This window comes from Chiloscyllium punctatum, chromosome 2 (genome assembly GCF_047496795.1).
Source record: "Chiloscyllium punctatum isolate Juve2018m chromosome 2, sChiPun1.3, whole genome shotgun sequence".
NCBI classification, from domain to species: Eukaryota; Metazoa; Chordata; class Chondrichthyes; order Orectolobiformes; family Hemiscylliidae; genus Chiloscyllium; species Chiloscyllium punctatum.
In genome coordinates, this window is record NC_092740.1 from 18,276,289 (window position 1) to 18,290,444 (window position 14,156).

A 14,156-nucleotide genomic window follows, 5' to 3' on the forward strand; every position below is an offset into this window, starting at 1 on the left:
TTCTAACCAAATAATCAGTTGGATCCCTATATTCTATGCAAATCTAATAGTAAATCACCTAGTTTAATTCATGGTCATGAATACTGAAATTTAAGAAGTAGTTTCTGTTCTAACAAAGCTGGGTTTATCTAAAAGGAAGCAGCAAACCTAGCTTTGTACTGGCCTCCGATCTCAATCAATGAAAAATTAAATGGATATTAGATGCTTCATGTGTGCCTTTTTTTGTCATACTGGTTTAATGTTTCTGTATGGTACAGATATTTTGTACTTTGAGGTTATGGTTGTTGTAGTAATTTGACAATGTACTTTTTATGAATGTGTGCTTCTTAAAACTTAGTTTGAAATCTGCAGAGCAAGCTTCCCGATGGTAAACACATACTTAATCATGAATGTTTAATTGGAATTCCGTGCCATGGTAAAAAGACATAACAGCTCCAGCAAAACAAAGCTGTTAAATAATGGAGTGTTGTTTCACACTATTTGAATTCACAAATCAGTATTCCTGTAAACTTGTGCACTTGCTGTACTTTGACAGCAATGTGTACCAAACTAATGGTCTTGGGTTTAGATTAGATTCCCTGCAGTGTGGAAACAGGCCCTTCGGCCCAACAAGTCCACGCCAACCCGCCGAAGTTTAAGACTGCCCTTTTTAAAAAAAAGTACTATTAAATAGCATACTGATCAAAATGTTTAAATGGCTGCAAAAGTGCAATGCAATATATATTTTGTAAACTTGCCAGCACAATTGTGATCATTAAACGTATAAGATCCACCAAAAATGTCATTTGAGTATACATGGCAGCTTATTTTGTGCTGTGCCATATGTTTTTGACTGAAATCAGCATATTAATTGATTGTATTTTGAAAATGACTGAAATTCATATGAAATATTCTTAAAATCTTAGTCCTTGCTGAATTTATTCTTCCTTCATATCCATTACAAAACTCAAAATTCATTCAGGTTTATTTATGCTCATCGTGTTTTTTGCACTAAGTATTTGAACAGTTTCAGGCTTACTTGGTTGCTTGTTAAAAAATTGCATTGTTACACATAGACCAATAAAAATGATTTGCTGCAGCACCAACAACCATTTCCATTTACATAGCACCCTCAGTGTAGAAAAATGTTGCAAGATGTTTCACAGACAGGGAATAAACAAAATGTGGGAAACTGGATTTTCTATGTCAACCTTTTTCCATTGCAAAGACTGATGCCGAGTATTCATTGAGGACCTTGCTTGTATGTTCTGGGTCCGCACACTGATTACGTTTGTGGGCCTTGCTGTTTCTCTAGTTAGTCTCTTGCTCTTTATATTTTTTGAATTTTTCATCCTCCTTTTGGGACTCTGTTGAGCCCTCAGTATGTTATAAACTTATTTATTTATTTTTCTTAATCTAAACTTTGTCCCTTGACATTTGGGATTCATTGGCTTTGGTCCCCTCTTTACAGGAACCTATTTGTCATCAACTCTTACTTCCTCCTTGAATTCTACCCACCGCTGTAATGCAGTTTTATTTGCAAGTAACTGGTCCTGGTACACTTGGACCAAATCGTATCATATTTTAATGAAATTAGCCTTTCCCCATTTTTAGTTCTATTCCCAGCCTATTAATATCCTTTTCACTAACTACCCTAAATCTGATTGAGTTAAAATTACTGTTTTCAAAATGCTCTCTTACTGATAAATCTTTCACCTGCCAGGGTTCATTTATGATATTCTTGCTGGCTTTCTATATACTGGCTAAATTTTCCTGGATGCAGTGTAAGACTTTTGTCCCCTCCCTACCTTGCATGCTAAAACTAAACTGGTTAATAGTTGAGTAGTTAAAACCCCCATTACTGTCTTTATTATTCTCATACTTTTCTGAAACTTGACTACATATTTAATCTTCTTTCTCTCACCAACTTGGGGGCTTTCCGTCCACACCCAACAATGTGTTTTCCTCTTCTACCCACATGGTCTCATTTGATCATCCTTCCTTGACGTAATCGCTCTTCATGGTTATGATTGATTGATTCCTTGATCAATATTGCAAACACACTCTTAGAGCCCCGAGTCTATCATGTCTGAATATCTTATAACCAGGAATGTTGAGCTGCCAATTATTCATATTCTCATATGCCTATGTATACTGTCAGTTCAAATGCCTTGTTGCTCAGGTTCCTCATCTTAAAATATATTCCAATTTGTCTGATGAACTCACTTCCTTCTTGTCAAACGTATGATTCCTTTGCCTCTCAAGCACACTTTTTCATGCTTTAACTTCTAGTTCCATCTCATAGAGTCTGTTTCTGTGCAATATGACTATGTTCTAACTCATCTATGTTGACCAGGTTTCCCAAGCTGAAGTACTTGTCAGGATCCCATACTCGTGTCAGTCTAGTTTAAATCTACCCCAACACCGGAAACCTCCCCAAGATGGTGTTGGTTCCATTCATGTGCAGAAGTAACCTGTCCAACTTGTACAGTTCCTACCTCATCCAGGAACAATCCCAATGCATCAGGAATGTAAAGCTTTCCTGCCTGCACCATTTCTCCAGCTGAGTCGTCATCTGCTCTGCCTTTCTTTTCCTATACTTCGTGCTGAATGGCACCAAGAATAATTTGGAGATTATTTGTTTTGAGCAGTGAATTCTACAGTGTTAGATTTGTGGTCATGCTCTTATCAAGGATAGTATGGGGTCCAGAGTTACGTTGCTGAAATGTGAGGGCATGCCAGACATAAATCTTTTAATGTGTTTTTTTGTCTGAAAATCTCTACCTGCTTAGACTCAATATAAATATTTGAAAAGTCGCTCCTCAATTGCTCAACTTGCTGCTAGATAAAAAAAATACTCTTGCCCACAACGTTGCTTTCACTACTTTGATGCCAAATACAGGGTGAGTGGCAATATTATTTTTAGAGAAATGCTGTATTTGAGAGGTTTGACATTGTAAAGTGTCTGTGTTTCGCCTTAATTCAGCAGCAGCCATTGGAAGTTTTGAGAAGAAAACAGGAATCCATTGACCAGAAATTCCAAAACAGCCCCAAGCACCTCAAACAGTTTAATATTGGCAACTTCGTTGAGGATGGTACATTGCAACACCATGTTGCTTTATTGGACAATTATATACACTTGTTGTGAAACCCAAGTTCATAAACTAATACATCTAAATAAAGCCCTCACCACCTTTTTCCATGACGACAAGGGAGGGGTAATAAATGTTGATGAGCTTACTGTGTTCATTCTGTTTAAGAGCACATTGTGTTGAGAACATTTTTCTATTTTGGGACATGGTACTGCAACTTTATTAATTTTGTCTCTCATTTCCTGAAAAGGTGGTTATACACTACTGTTGTGAATTGTACAATTCTTTGTGATGACTGTCCCACGAACAAACAGAGATAATCGATCATTTGTGTTCAGTCAGAGTCACCTGAGTAATGTATTGCAAACAAAAGGAATTTTGGTTTTTTTAAGGCTGTTGGGTAATGTTTTACCCAAAGTCATTGCAAAGTTTTTCTTACTCAACATATGGACTGGTGCAATTCTCAGAGACAGCTTACTACCATCACCTTTTTCAAGACTAACAAAGGCCGTGCCAGCATGCCTATATCACGTGAATAAATGATCATTGCGAAATGCAGTATAGATCCTCTGTTCCTTCTTCCACTATGTATTTCACCTGCACACACACAACATGGGTGCTGAGGAAAACAAATAAACACTACTGCAGTTAGGCGCTAGTGTGGTGGTTAAAAAATAAGCAGCATTGTCCTTTGTGAAGGGCACTGCTTATCTTTGGCCACTTGGGTGTTTCCTTTCTTCCTGGTGGTGGAAATTGAATAAAGATCCGTGCACCTTGTAGCTTTCACTGTGTCTCTCACCTGCACATACATAACATGGGTGCTGGAGAAAAATGAGCACTACCGCAGTTAGGTGGTAGTGTGGGGGTATAAAAAAGAAAACAAAGGGAGAAAATATAAACAAGAGTGTCAGAAAAAACAGCATCTCTGACACCTGCATGCACACTACATGGGTGTGAGACAAAAATAAGCACTGGTTGTCAGGCAGTAGTGTGGGGAAAGAAAAAAAAGGAAAAGAAATGAAGCATCAAACGTTCTGACACTTTACCAAAAACAAAAAGCAGCAACAGACATCCTGTTCACTCAGAGCTAACTCCGAGGGAGCTGGATCATTGTCAAGGACTCTCCCCGTGTAAATTAAGGGTCCCTTGGTGGCAGAATACCGGCTTCTGGGGAGTTATTTCAAAGACTGCCTATAGTTGCATGGGTCTTTAATGATGAATACAGCTGGAGTACTGTGCACAGTTTTGATTACCATAACTAAGGCTATACTTGACTTGCAAAGAGTAGGGAATCTAATCGAGAAAGAAAAACACGGTTGGTCAGTCTGTTTAGGGGTGGGATGGTGGCTCAGTGGTTAGCACTGCTGCCTTACAGCACCAGGGTCCCAGGTTCGATTCCAGCCTTGGGCGACTGTGTGGAGTTCGCACATTCTCCCTGTGTCTGTGTGGGTTTCCTCCCACAGTCCAAAGATGTGTAGGTCAGGTGAATTGGCTATGCTAAATTGTCCAGAGCGATAGGTGCATTAGTCAGAGGGAAATGGGACGGGCTTGTTTACTCTCCGGAGGATTGGTGTGGACTTGTTGGGCTGAAGGGCCTGTTTCCACATTGTAGGTAATCTAATCTAATCTACAACCTACTTTGGAGATATTTGAATTCGGTACAAAACTTCTACAGTTAGAGTTGGGCTAATTGGAAGAAAAATAATTTCCAAAATTCTGGCTTATTACTACAATTTAGATGTCGCATTGCTTTTTTTAAAACATTCTTTTGAAGCCCAAGACCAAATGAAAACCTATATGGTCAGCCGCATCAAGCTACGATTGCCACTAGTTTTCATCTATCTCATCAGTACAATGTGTTTGTTATAATTTATTTGTCATTGCAGATATCTTGTGATCTCTTTCCTCCTGTGCAAGTTGTTAAAATTTGCTGTTGCTCCTACTTCTTCTTGATATAATTTATCCTGCATTCTGTCAGATAATTAGAAGAAAAAGTAATAAAATTAGCATGAACTTAATCCCTATGAAGCACTGCTTGTTAAATGGGGCCACTTGTAGATGGGCAAGGTGTGCTACTTGCACTTCAGTTTTAAAAAAATTGGCACTGGCAGGGTAACTAGTTGCTCTGAATTAATTCTTAAAAATGAAGAGAAATGTATTGTCAATTCTAGGTGAGTATTCCAGGAAAAAATGTTAATGTGAGAGAATCTTCAAAAACATACATCATAGCGTATTTAAAATAAGTTTAACTGTTTTTTTTCTCTGCTTTAATCTTAAAGGAGCCAATTATACAATGACAAATGGAGGTGGTATAAACAGCACAACACATTTGTTGGATCTTTTGGATGAACCTATACCAGGTGTTGGCACATACGACGACTTCCACACAATTGACTGGGTACGAGAGAAGTGCAAAGACCGGGAAAGGCACAGAAAGGTGAGTACAAATAGTATTCCTAGGCTCAGTAATTGGAAAAATACGAATGAATATAATCCTTGAATCCTGGAAGGCATAGGTATTTGATATATTTCCATTTAATCATTTGGAATCTCTGTCTTGTGTTAACTGCAATTATTCATGAGACTTTTCCATCAGCCACAGCAATGTCATCATTGAAATCTATAGAACAATAAAAGGTTTTTCAGCACATTTTACCTGCACCAGTCCCTCTGGTGTTTTCGAAGATTTTGTGAAGATTGCAGTTGTCACTCTGCCACTGATGACCCAATAAAGAATACTCTGTGCAAAAACACAAAATTATCTTTTTGGTTTCAAAGATTTGAACAATAGTGAATTAAATCTAAGCGCTGTTGAATCTAGATTACGAATTTGCAGCTGGATTAGACTGTTAGGATCCGCATCTCAATTAATGTCATTTAATATGATCAGGCTGATCTGATTGTTCCACATTTTCACCTGCCGCCAATAATCCTCTTTCTTCCCAAGAATCTATCCACCTCGGCCTTATAAATATTCAAAGGTTCTGCTTCCACCCTTTTTGAGGATGGTTGTTTAGGGTTCACATCCCTCTGAGATGTGTTAAATGGCTTAAATGGTGACCCCTTATTTTTAAACAGTGTCCTCTAGATTAGGAACAAACATATCTTTTTCTCAGTGGTAGGTAGTGACAAGTGGAGTACTATAGAAATCCGTGCTTGGATCCCTGCTATTCACAATTTATATTGATGATTAAGATGAGAGAACTAAATATCTCCAAATTTACACTTGACACAAAACTGGTGGGAGGATGCAGAGATGTTTCTTTGTGATTTGGGCAAGTTAAGTGAATGTATAAATGCATGTCAGTTGAAGTACAAGGTGGATAAATGTGAGATTATCCATTTAGCAGAATGATACCTGGGATGGGAGGACAGATGCATGAAGAGAGAGAGAGAGGCTAAATTGGTTAGGACGTGTTCACTGAAATGTAGAAGAATGAGGGGGATATCTCATAGAAACCTACAAAATTCTAACATGACTAGGCTTGGTAAAGGTTGACAGAATGTTCCTAATGAATGGTGAGCCCAGAACCAGTTTAAGATGATGAGGTGGGCCATTTAGATCTGTGATGAGGAAAAATTTCTTTACCCAGAGAATGGTGAGGCTTTGAAATTCTCTGCCTCAGAAAGCGATTGAGACTAAAACATCGTGTTTTCAAGAAAGCATCAGATAGAGTTCTTAGAGTCAAAAGGATTACAGTGTGTGTGAGAAAAGCCGGAACATGGTATTGCGTTGGACATTCATCCAATGCCATACTGACTGGCGTATACCTGCTCCTATTTTCTAATGTTTCTATTCCTTTCTGCTCCTCAATCTCCAACTTGAATGGCTTCCTGTACAACAGTGGATTAGTGGTGCTGGAAGAGCACAGCAGTTCAGGCAGCATCCAACGAGCAGCGACCTTCCTGTACAACAGTGTCAGCTCAATCACTTACAGCTCTCACTTTCATTCAAACAAGCTCAACAGCCACTTGGATAATTGGGAAAGCTGAGGCTGTTGTCAACTGGTTTCCCTTACTTGTAGTCATACCTTCTTTTCCCTGACCAGTGACCAAATTGGAAACCCTGTCCTAAGGCATGTGACCATCTTCTGGAATAAAGTGTCTGGGTAACTTCCTTCTAGTTGTATTACAGTGTCGGTATTTCCGCCACCAGCCACTCCAACTATTAATTCTTTGTCTGGACATGTTTGCCCTGGATTACACCAGCATCCACTAACTCTTGTATTCTGCAATTACAATACATTATCTGCCCTGCCATCATTGATATGTTTAATGTGCTGTTTAATTAATTTTAATCAATTATTTATTTTCCTTTATTATACATTATCTTAATCTAGCCAGCAGGACTGTTGTGCACAGTTTTGATCCCCTTATTTGAGGAAAGATGTCATGGCATCAGAGGCAGTTCAGATGAGGTTCAGTAGGTTGATCCCAGGGATGGGAGGTTTGTTGTATGAAGAAAAATTGAACAGTTTAGGCCTATATTGTCTGGAATTTAGAAGAATGAGGAAAGACCAAATTGGGATATTGAAGATGATAAAAGCTATGGATAAAATAGTTGTGGACTGGATGCTTCCTCTTGTGGGGCATTCCAAGACAAGAGGTCATAGTTTTAGGATAAGGGTAGCAAATTTAAAACAGAGTTGAGGAAAAACTACTTCTCCCAAAGTGTTGTGAATCTGTGAAATTTGCTACCTCAAAGTGCTGGGACAGTGAGTAAACTTAAGGATTAAGACAAATATTTCATTGAAAACGGGTTGAAGGATTATGGCGAAAAGGTAGGAAAATGGGGTTAAGGCTCATATCAGTCGCGATTGAATGGCAGAGCAGACTCGATCGGCTGAATGACATAATTCTGCCCTATATCTTATAAACTTGCGAACTTTTGGAACAGGGTTTTAGCCATTTACTAGATACTCATCAACAGCTACTTTCTCCGTCCATAAAGTTGCTACTAATTCCTAGCGTCTAAAAAGGTTTGAAAGAGCAAAGGGGCTCGTCCTTCCTCTCTCTTACTCATGATTCCTTACTCATGAAACCTCAGGTACCCTGTTTAGATTCACACAGTGCCTCAGTGGGTAGGAACTGGGATCAGGGATCTTTTTATTTGGCTTTCCCCTTAAGATTCAAAGGTTATTTATACATGCAGTTCATCTGAAACCAACTAATTCAGCAGAACGCAGAGACCAAACTTGGTCAGTTTGCTTCAGCATCCCACTAAATAATCTGCAAAACCATTCAAACAAATAGTGCAATGAAATGATTAAATAAAAAAAAATACTAAGCATAAAACGTTTCTTTTAGCAAAGTTGACTGAATTTCAGTTGACATTTTTCTAAAATGAAGAATCTTAAATCTGCCTTCCAGTTGATGAATAAAAAATGATGAACTGCTGCCTGGAATACGGAGCATCTTAGTACATTAAATGGAAGTAGCAAAGAAAGTATATAAACTGAAGTATAATCATGCAAAAGTATATGCAAAATATTAGTATAATTTTTCCATGGTATCAACTGAAACAATTTGCAATTCAGTAACTGCAAGAAATAGAAACACAGTTAAGTTTTGTCTCCGCATGTGTGACATAATGGAAATTGCACTTGCATCAAAGTTTAACTTTGTGATCTCATAGAATTTAAAATACAGAGCTGATGAGGTTCTGAGATCTCCAGCACATTGGCTGCAGTGATGAAATTTAGGTTTGTATCAGGGTAGTAGGGAAGGTCAAATGGAATGAAAAGTTGACCATTTCAACAACAAATATGAAATAAGAATAAAGTACTGGAAGTACTGAATGGGTCAAGTAGTATGTTTGGCAAGTGTAACAGTTAACATTTTCAGTCAAGTATAGCTCATTGGAAAGGTCATGTGCATGCATACACTCACAGTCTCTCTCATTTTTTTCTACCGCTGACTTCCTTGCCCACTACTTTAATCACTGCCACAAAATCTGTAGCCTAAACTTTTCACTACAGTAAAGGCACTTTGTAAGTACAAGATGATGTTGTAGGTGAAGTGTGTGTGCATGCGTATGCATGCACACAGACAGGACCTTGCACGTATCATTCTTTGTAGCAAGTAATATTAAAGTTCATCAATGAGGAATTAAGAAATGCAATTTCTGATTGTGTTCGTCAATACAGCCTTCATTTCATATTTTTTTCAAAACATGCCCTTTGTGATCTCTATGCTATTTAAGAGAGTTGAATACTGTGTGCCATACGAACTCTAATATAGAAGATGTAATTCAGTATTTATGTGTTACAGATTACCAGCAAGAAAAGAGACTCTGTATGGGAGTTTATAAAAAGCCTGTATGATGCTTGGTCAGGATGGCTAGTTGTAACTCTGACTGGTCTGGCATCAGGTAAGGAAATGTCAAGAGGATTGCAGGTCACAAAAGTATCAGTCTGACGAAGATTATTTTGTTGTGAACTGTCATTGAAGTCCAGTTGTCTGGGTTTTTGTAAAATTAAGCTGATGGTCTTGTTCAAACACCAAAACTCAGAAGTACAAATTGTCTTTTACTGAATGTTCAGGAGCCACAAATAACAATTTGTTGCTGACTTCATGTCATTTGGAGAGTGTAATAAAAATTATGTTGTGATATAATAGGGCAAGGTGGTAGCTACTGATAATGTCATTGCATGAGTAATCTAGAACCCCAGCCTATTGACCTGAGAACATAGTCTCAGATCCCACCCTGGCAGATGATGAAATTTAAATTCAGAATTTTCTCTCTATCCATTGCACCAAAATATTTGATAATCTTAAAGACGGTCACCTGTTAATCTTAAAATAGAGCTTTATCAATGCTTTTCGCACATGTATGCCCACAAATTTCTGTAAATCTGTTCTGCACCCTCTCCAAAGCACTTTCTGTCCTTTTTTTTGTTATAGTGACCAGAACTGCACTGCATATTCTAAGAAGAGGTCTGACCAAATTTTGTACAGATTTAGCATAGCCCCTCTCCTTTTAATTTATATAATTTTAGAAATAAATCCCTGTGGTAGGTTTGGTTTTTCTTTCTAGGCTGTGCACATTTCAGGCACACCTTATAAAGAATTGATGTGTTTGTACAAAAGATTCCCTTGATCATCTATCCTTTTGAAAGTAAATAAGTCACCACTTATTCCTATGAAAATGGGCTACCTCATATTTATCTTTGCTAATTATTTTCCCATGTAATTCGTAGCTGTCGTCTTCATATAAAATTTGGCATCATTCACAGATTTAGAAATTGTGGTTTTGATTCCAAACTCCAGATTTTTAATCTAATTTGTGAAAAGCACAATACTTTATTTTCTCTATCTCTGTTTCCTGCCTGATCGCAGCTGGCACACCATTGAGCAGTGTTCCATCACTTCGCATTGTCTGAATATATTCATCTGTCTACAATGCAGTACCATATTAAGGAGTCTTTTAAAACTCCAGATAAATTATATTAAATTAAATTACATTAATCTGTTACTTGTTCAAAAACTTTGAAAAATTGCTATGGATTTTCAATGACCTTCTGGAAAGCTCGGCAAATTATTAAGATCACTCCTGTGGAAATTCAGTAACTAATCAAAAGAAGAAAAACTCAGATTTATCCCAAACCTTCCACTATTTTCTGGGTATTCAAAGCTCTTCAAGCAAGCACAGTAGTTAATATGGACAAAGCAAATCACGGTTTCACAAATATTTCATAATCATTTTACTTTACTCATTTGATGGCCAAAATCAAATCATGTTCACAACAGCTCTGTGATGCTTTTTCAAATGGTGTGCAAAATCTTGTAATTTGACCTGAATGTGCAGCACTGATTTAATAACTTTCTGAAAGATAGTACCTTTCAGAATGTAGGACTTAAAAGAGCAACTCGGCGTAGAGCAATATTGGGTACTGAGGTCTGGAGATGAGCTTGCACTCATGGTTCATTTGACAGATTTCACTGCTGAGTTGACGCACTGAACCAATTTGATTAGCTTTGAAGACACTTGTGAAGAAGAAAGAGGAGTTGAAAATTGGCATGGCTATAAATAGTGCAGAGAGAGGGGGCTGCAAATGAAATCATTAACAGAAGGACGGAGAGTGTATTGTGGAATATGAGGTTAAAAGATGTTGTGGAGATTGAAGAATGTATGATGTCAGGGAATGGATTGCAAATGAAAATAAAAGTCTCAAGTTTATATTAATGTCTATACGGTAGAAGCTATGCAGATAGGCATTATAGTGAAACAGGCTTGGAATAGAATAAGGTAGAGATAGGATTTGATGTGATTCGTAAGTGATGAAACTCAAGACCAATAAGAAAGTAGCATCTAGAACTGACCTATATTGATAAGAATTTTGGCAGTGGACTTAGAGGCAGATTATGTTTGTTATATGGCTTGGGGTTTGAAGCTTGACATATTATTGAGCTTCTCCTGAGTGATTCCCCTGGCAAATGGATGGCATGCTGAAGTGGGAAATTTAAGTTGGAATCAAACAAGGTAGCTCTGATCTTGCCATCAAGTTGAGCTGATTTTTATATATAGTTGTGGATTAATTTTAAGTAATAAGCATATGAATCAGGTTCAGTGACAATCATGGCATACATTTGTTATTTTTGAATGGATGCAAATTAAGCAGTCGCTCAAGTGTTCTGATTTGAAAGAACTTAAGCAAGTCTTGATAATGAGATTTAAGTGGATATTTTTAATGCATGATTTAGTTGATGCGCTTGACAAGGTTCAAATAGTGGTGAGTATTTCTATTTTAGTTTGTGACTCATCATAACGTTCATTTAAACTTCTAAAAGAACCATGAAGGTAATTTATTTTGTTAAATTTCAAATTTCTAGGTTTTAGATCACTGCTGCTAAAATTAGCTGCAGACTCCCAGCACTGATTAAAAAGGCTGTTGCTCTACTCAGTACTTGTGAATACTTCACTCTGTGTGATGTGTGTCATGTCCATAATGCATCACATTCATAAGATAGAAAGTTAACCAGTAGTTGATATGCTGCACAATAAGCCTATCTTAGGTGGTAGGGACACTTCATAAGATTGCATCCATCATCTGACGTGCCTATGTTAACGCTCTGTCTTCCCATAGTCCCTTGGATCAAACATCCAGTAAGGTTTCTCATACCTGACTTTGTACTTATGCTTTTCTCCATGGCCTGACTGAACTCATAGAATCTATGAGACCTGCTTACCTCTTCCTGAACAGGATTCCCACTAAACCGTTGACGATGTGACTTCTTTTAATTGTACGTTAGTTTCTCAGAGGTCTTGTCCCTTTCTCTCTAATCATTCCATCCTCAAAAACAAAACTCTTGACCATTCCATCCTTGCAACTGCTGCCTATCACCAAGGGCTGTTCTCTCTGCTGCCTTGATTGTGCTGCCATTTTCAATTTTGTGCACAGCCTTATTGGAACTCCATGTTTGAACCCGTTAATCAAAAATGTAATTCGCTGCAGTACTGAAAATGGCTATCAAAGTCACAACTTATATGCTATGTACTGTGATGAAAATAACTATGCCTCCTTAGCTTCTCAACCTGTTTTCAGCTGTTGGCATTGATAAATTGCACCTTCTTCCACTGCCTCTCAATTGTTTCTGAATTGATTAGGACTTCTCCTTCCATTATTGTCTGTCCAGTCTCAGCTGTAGAATCTGGATTGGACTCTCTTGTCAATCCTACACAATTGCTTCTGATTAACCCCCCACATGCTCTCGCTCACATGCGCACACATCTGGTTTCACATGTGTGTTGTCACAATCATCCTTACCTTACAACTCTTAGCCTATCAGTGGTTCCTAAATTGTCTGACAACTATTACAAAATGAACAACAAAATCCTTCAAATACATATTAGGAAAATCAAAGGCAGTGTCTTTGAGCTGTAAGACCATAAGATGTATCAGCAGAAATCTGCCGATCTTGGCTGATTTGATAATCCTCAACTCCATTTTCCTGCCTTTTTAATCCAGAATTCCTACTTTCTTCAAAATTTGCCTCTCCTTGCCTTGTAATATAATTGACCCAGTATTAGTAGCCCTCTGTTGTAAAGAATTGCACTATCTTGTAATTCATGACTGTCTCAGGGAAAAACAGACTCATCTCCATCCTCTCTGGCTATCCTTAACCACAAATTTGGTTCACTAGTCGGTGATTCCATCCCTCAGCCTAACTGCTGTCTGAGATTTAAAGTTAAAAATCACACAACACCAGGTTATAGTCCAATTACATTATAATTGGAAGCACTAGCTTTCGGAGTGCTGCTCCTTCATCAGGTGGTTGTCAAATCATGAGATTTAAAGAGAGAACATTGATTGAAGAATTGTTTTCATTAGAATGTTTTTCTCCTTTTTACCCTCTTTCTCATCCTTAAAGACTCCCCTTAAATCTCAACTCTGATAACCTTGAGCAATCTTGCTTCCTTTGACTTGATATCTGTTTTTCTGTAAACCTCTGTTGAGCAGCTGGAAATAATCTTAGCTCAAATGAATAATATAAATGCAAGCTGTTGCCAAATTGGGAAAAGTGGATCTTTTTGTTCAAGAACAAAGATACTTTGCAGCCCAGGAACAGGCCCATTGGCCTTCCAAGTCTGAGGAGAAAGTGAGGACTGCAGATGCTGGAGGTCAGAGCTGAAAAATGTGTTGCTGGAAAAGTGCAGCAGGTCAGGCAGCATCCAAGGAGCAGGAGAATCGACATTTCGGGCATAAGCCCTTCTTCAGGAATGAGGAAGGTGTGCCAAGCAGACTAAGATAAAAGGTGGGGTGGGGGTGCGTTGAGAAACGCTCCTCCCTACCTTTTATCTTAGCCTGCTTAGCACACCTTCCTCATTCCTGAAGAAGGGCTTATGCCCGAAATGTCGATTCTCCTGCTCCTTGGATGCTGCCTGACCTTCCAAGCCTGAGCCAATCTAAATCCACTGTCTAAACCTATTGCCCAATTCCTAAGGATCTTTCTCCTTCTGCTCCCCACCTACTCATGCATCTGTCCAGATGCACCTTAAATGAATTTACCATGCCTGCCTCTATTACCTCTGCTGGCAACACATTCCAGACACCTACCACCCTCTGTGTAAAGTACTTTCTGCAT

At 38.2% G+C, this 14,156-nt stretch overlaps 1 protein-coding gene across 5 annotated transcripts in view; it reads left to right on the top strand.

The window, feature by feature from the left end:
- clcn3 (chloride channel 3) overlaps window positions 1-14,156 on the top strand; it is a 148,057-nt gene that overhangs the window by 86,047 nt on the left and 47,854 nt on the right. For all 5 annotated transcript variants that reach the window (XM_072594530.1, XM_072594547.1, XM_072594537.1 and 2 more), the window contains 2 exons: window positions 5,351-5,508; window positions 9,342-9,441. In XM_072594530.1, the coding sequence (XP_072450631.1) occupies window positions 5,351-5,508; window positions 9,342-9,441 (258 nt within the window). The remainder of the gene's footprint in view (window positions 1-5,350; window positions 5,509-9,341; window positions 9,442-14,156) is intronic.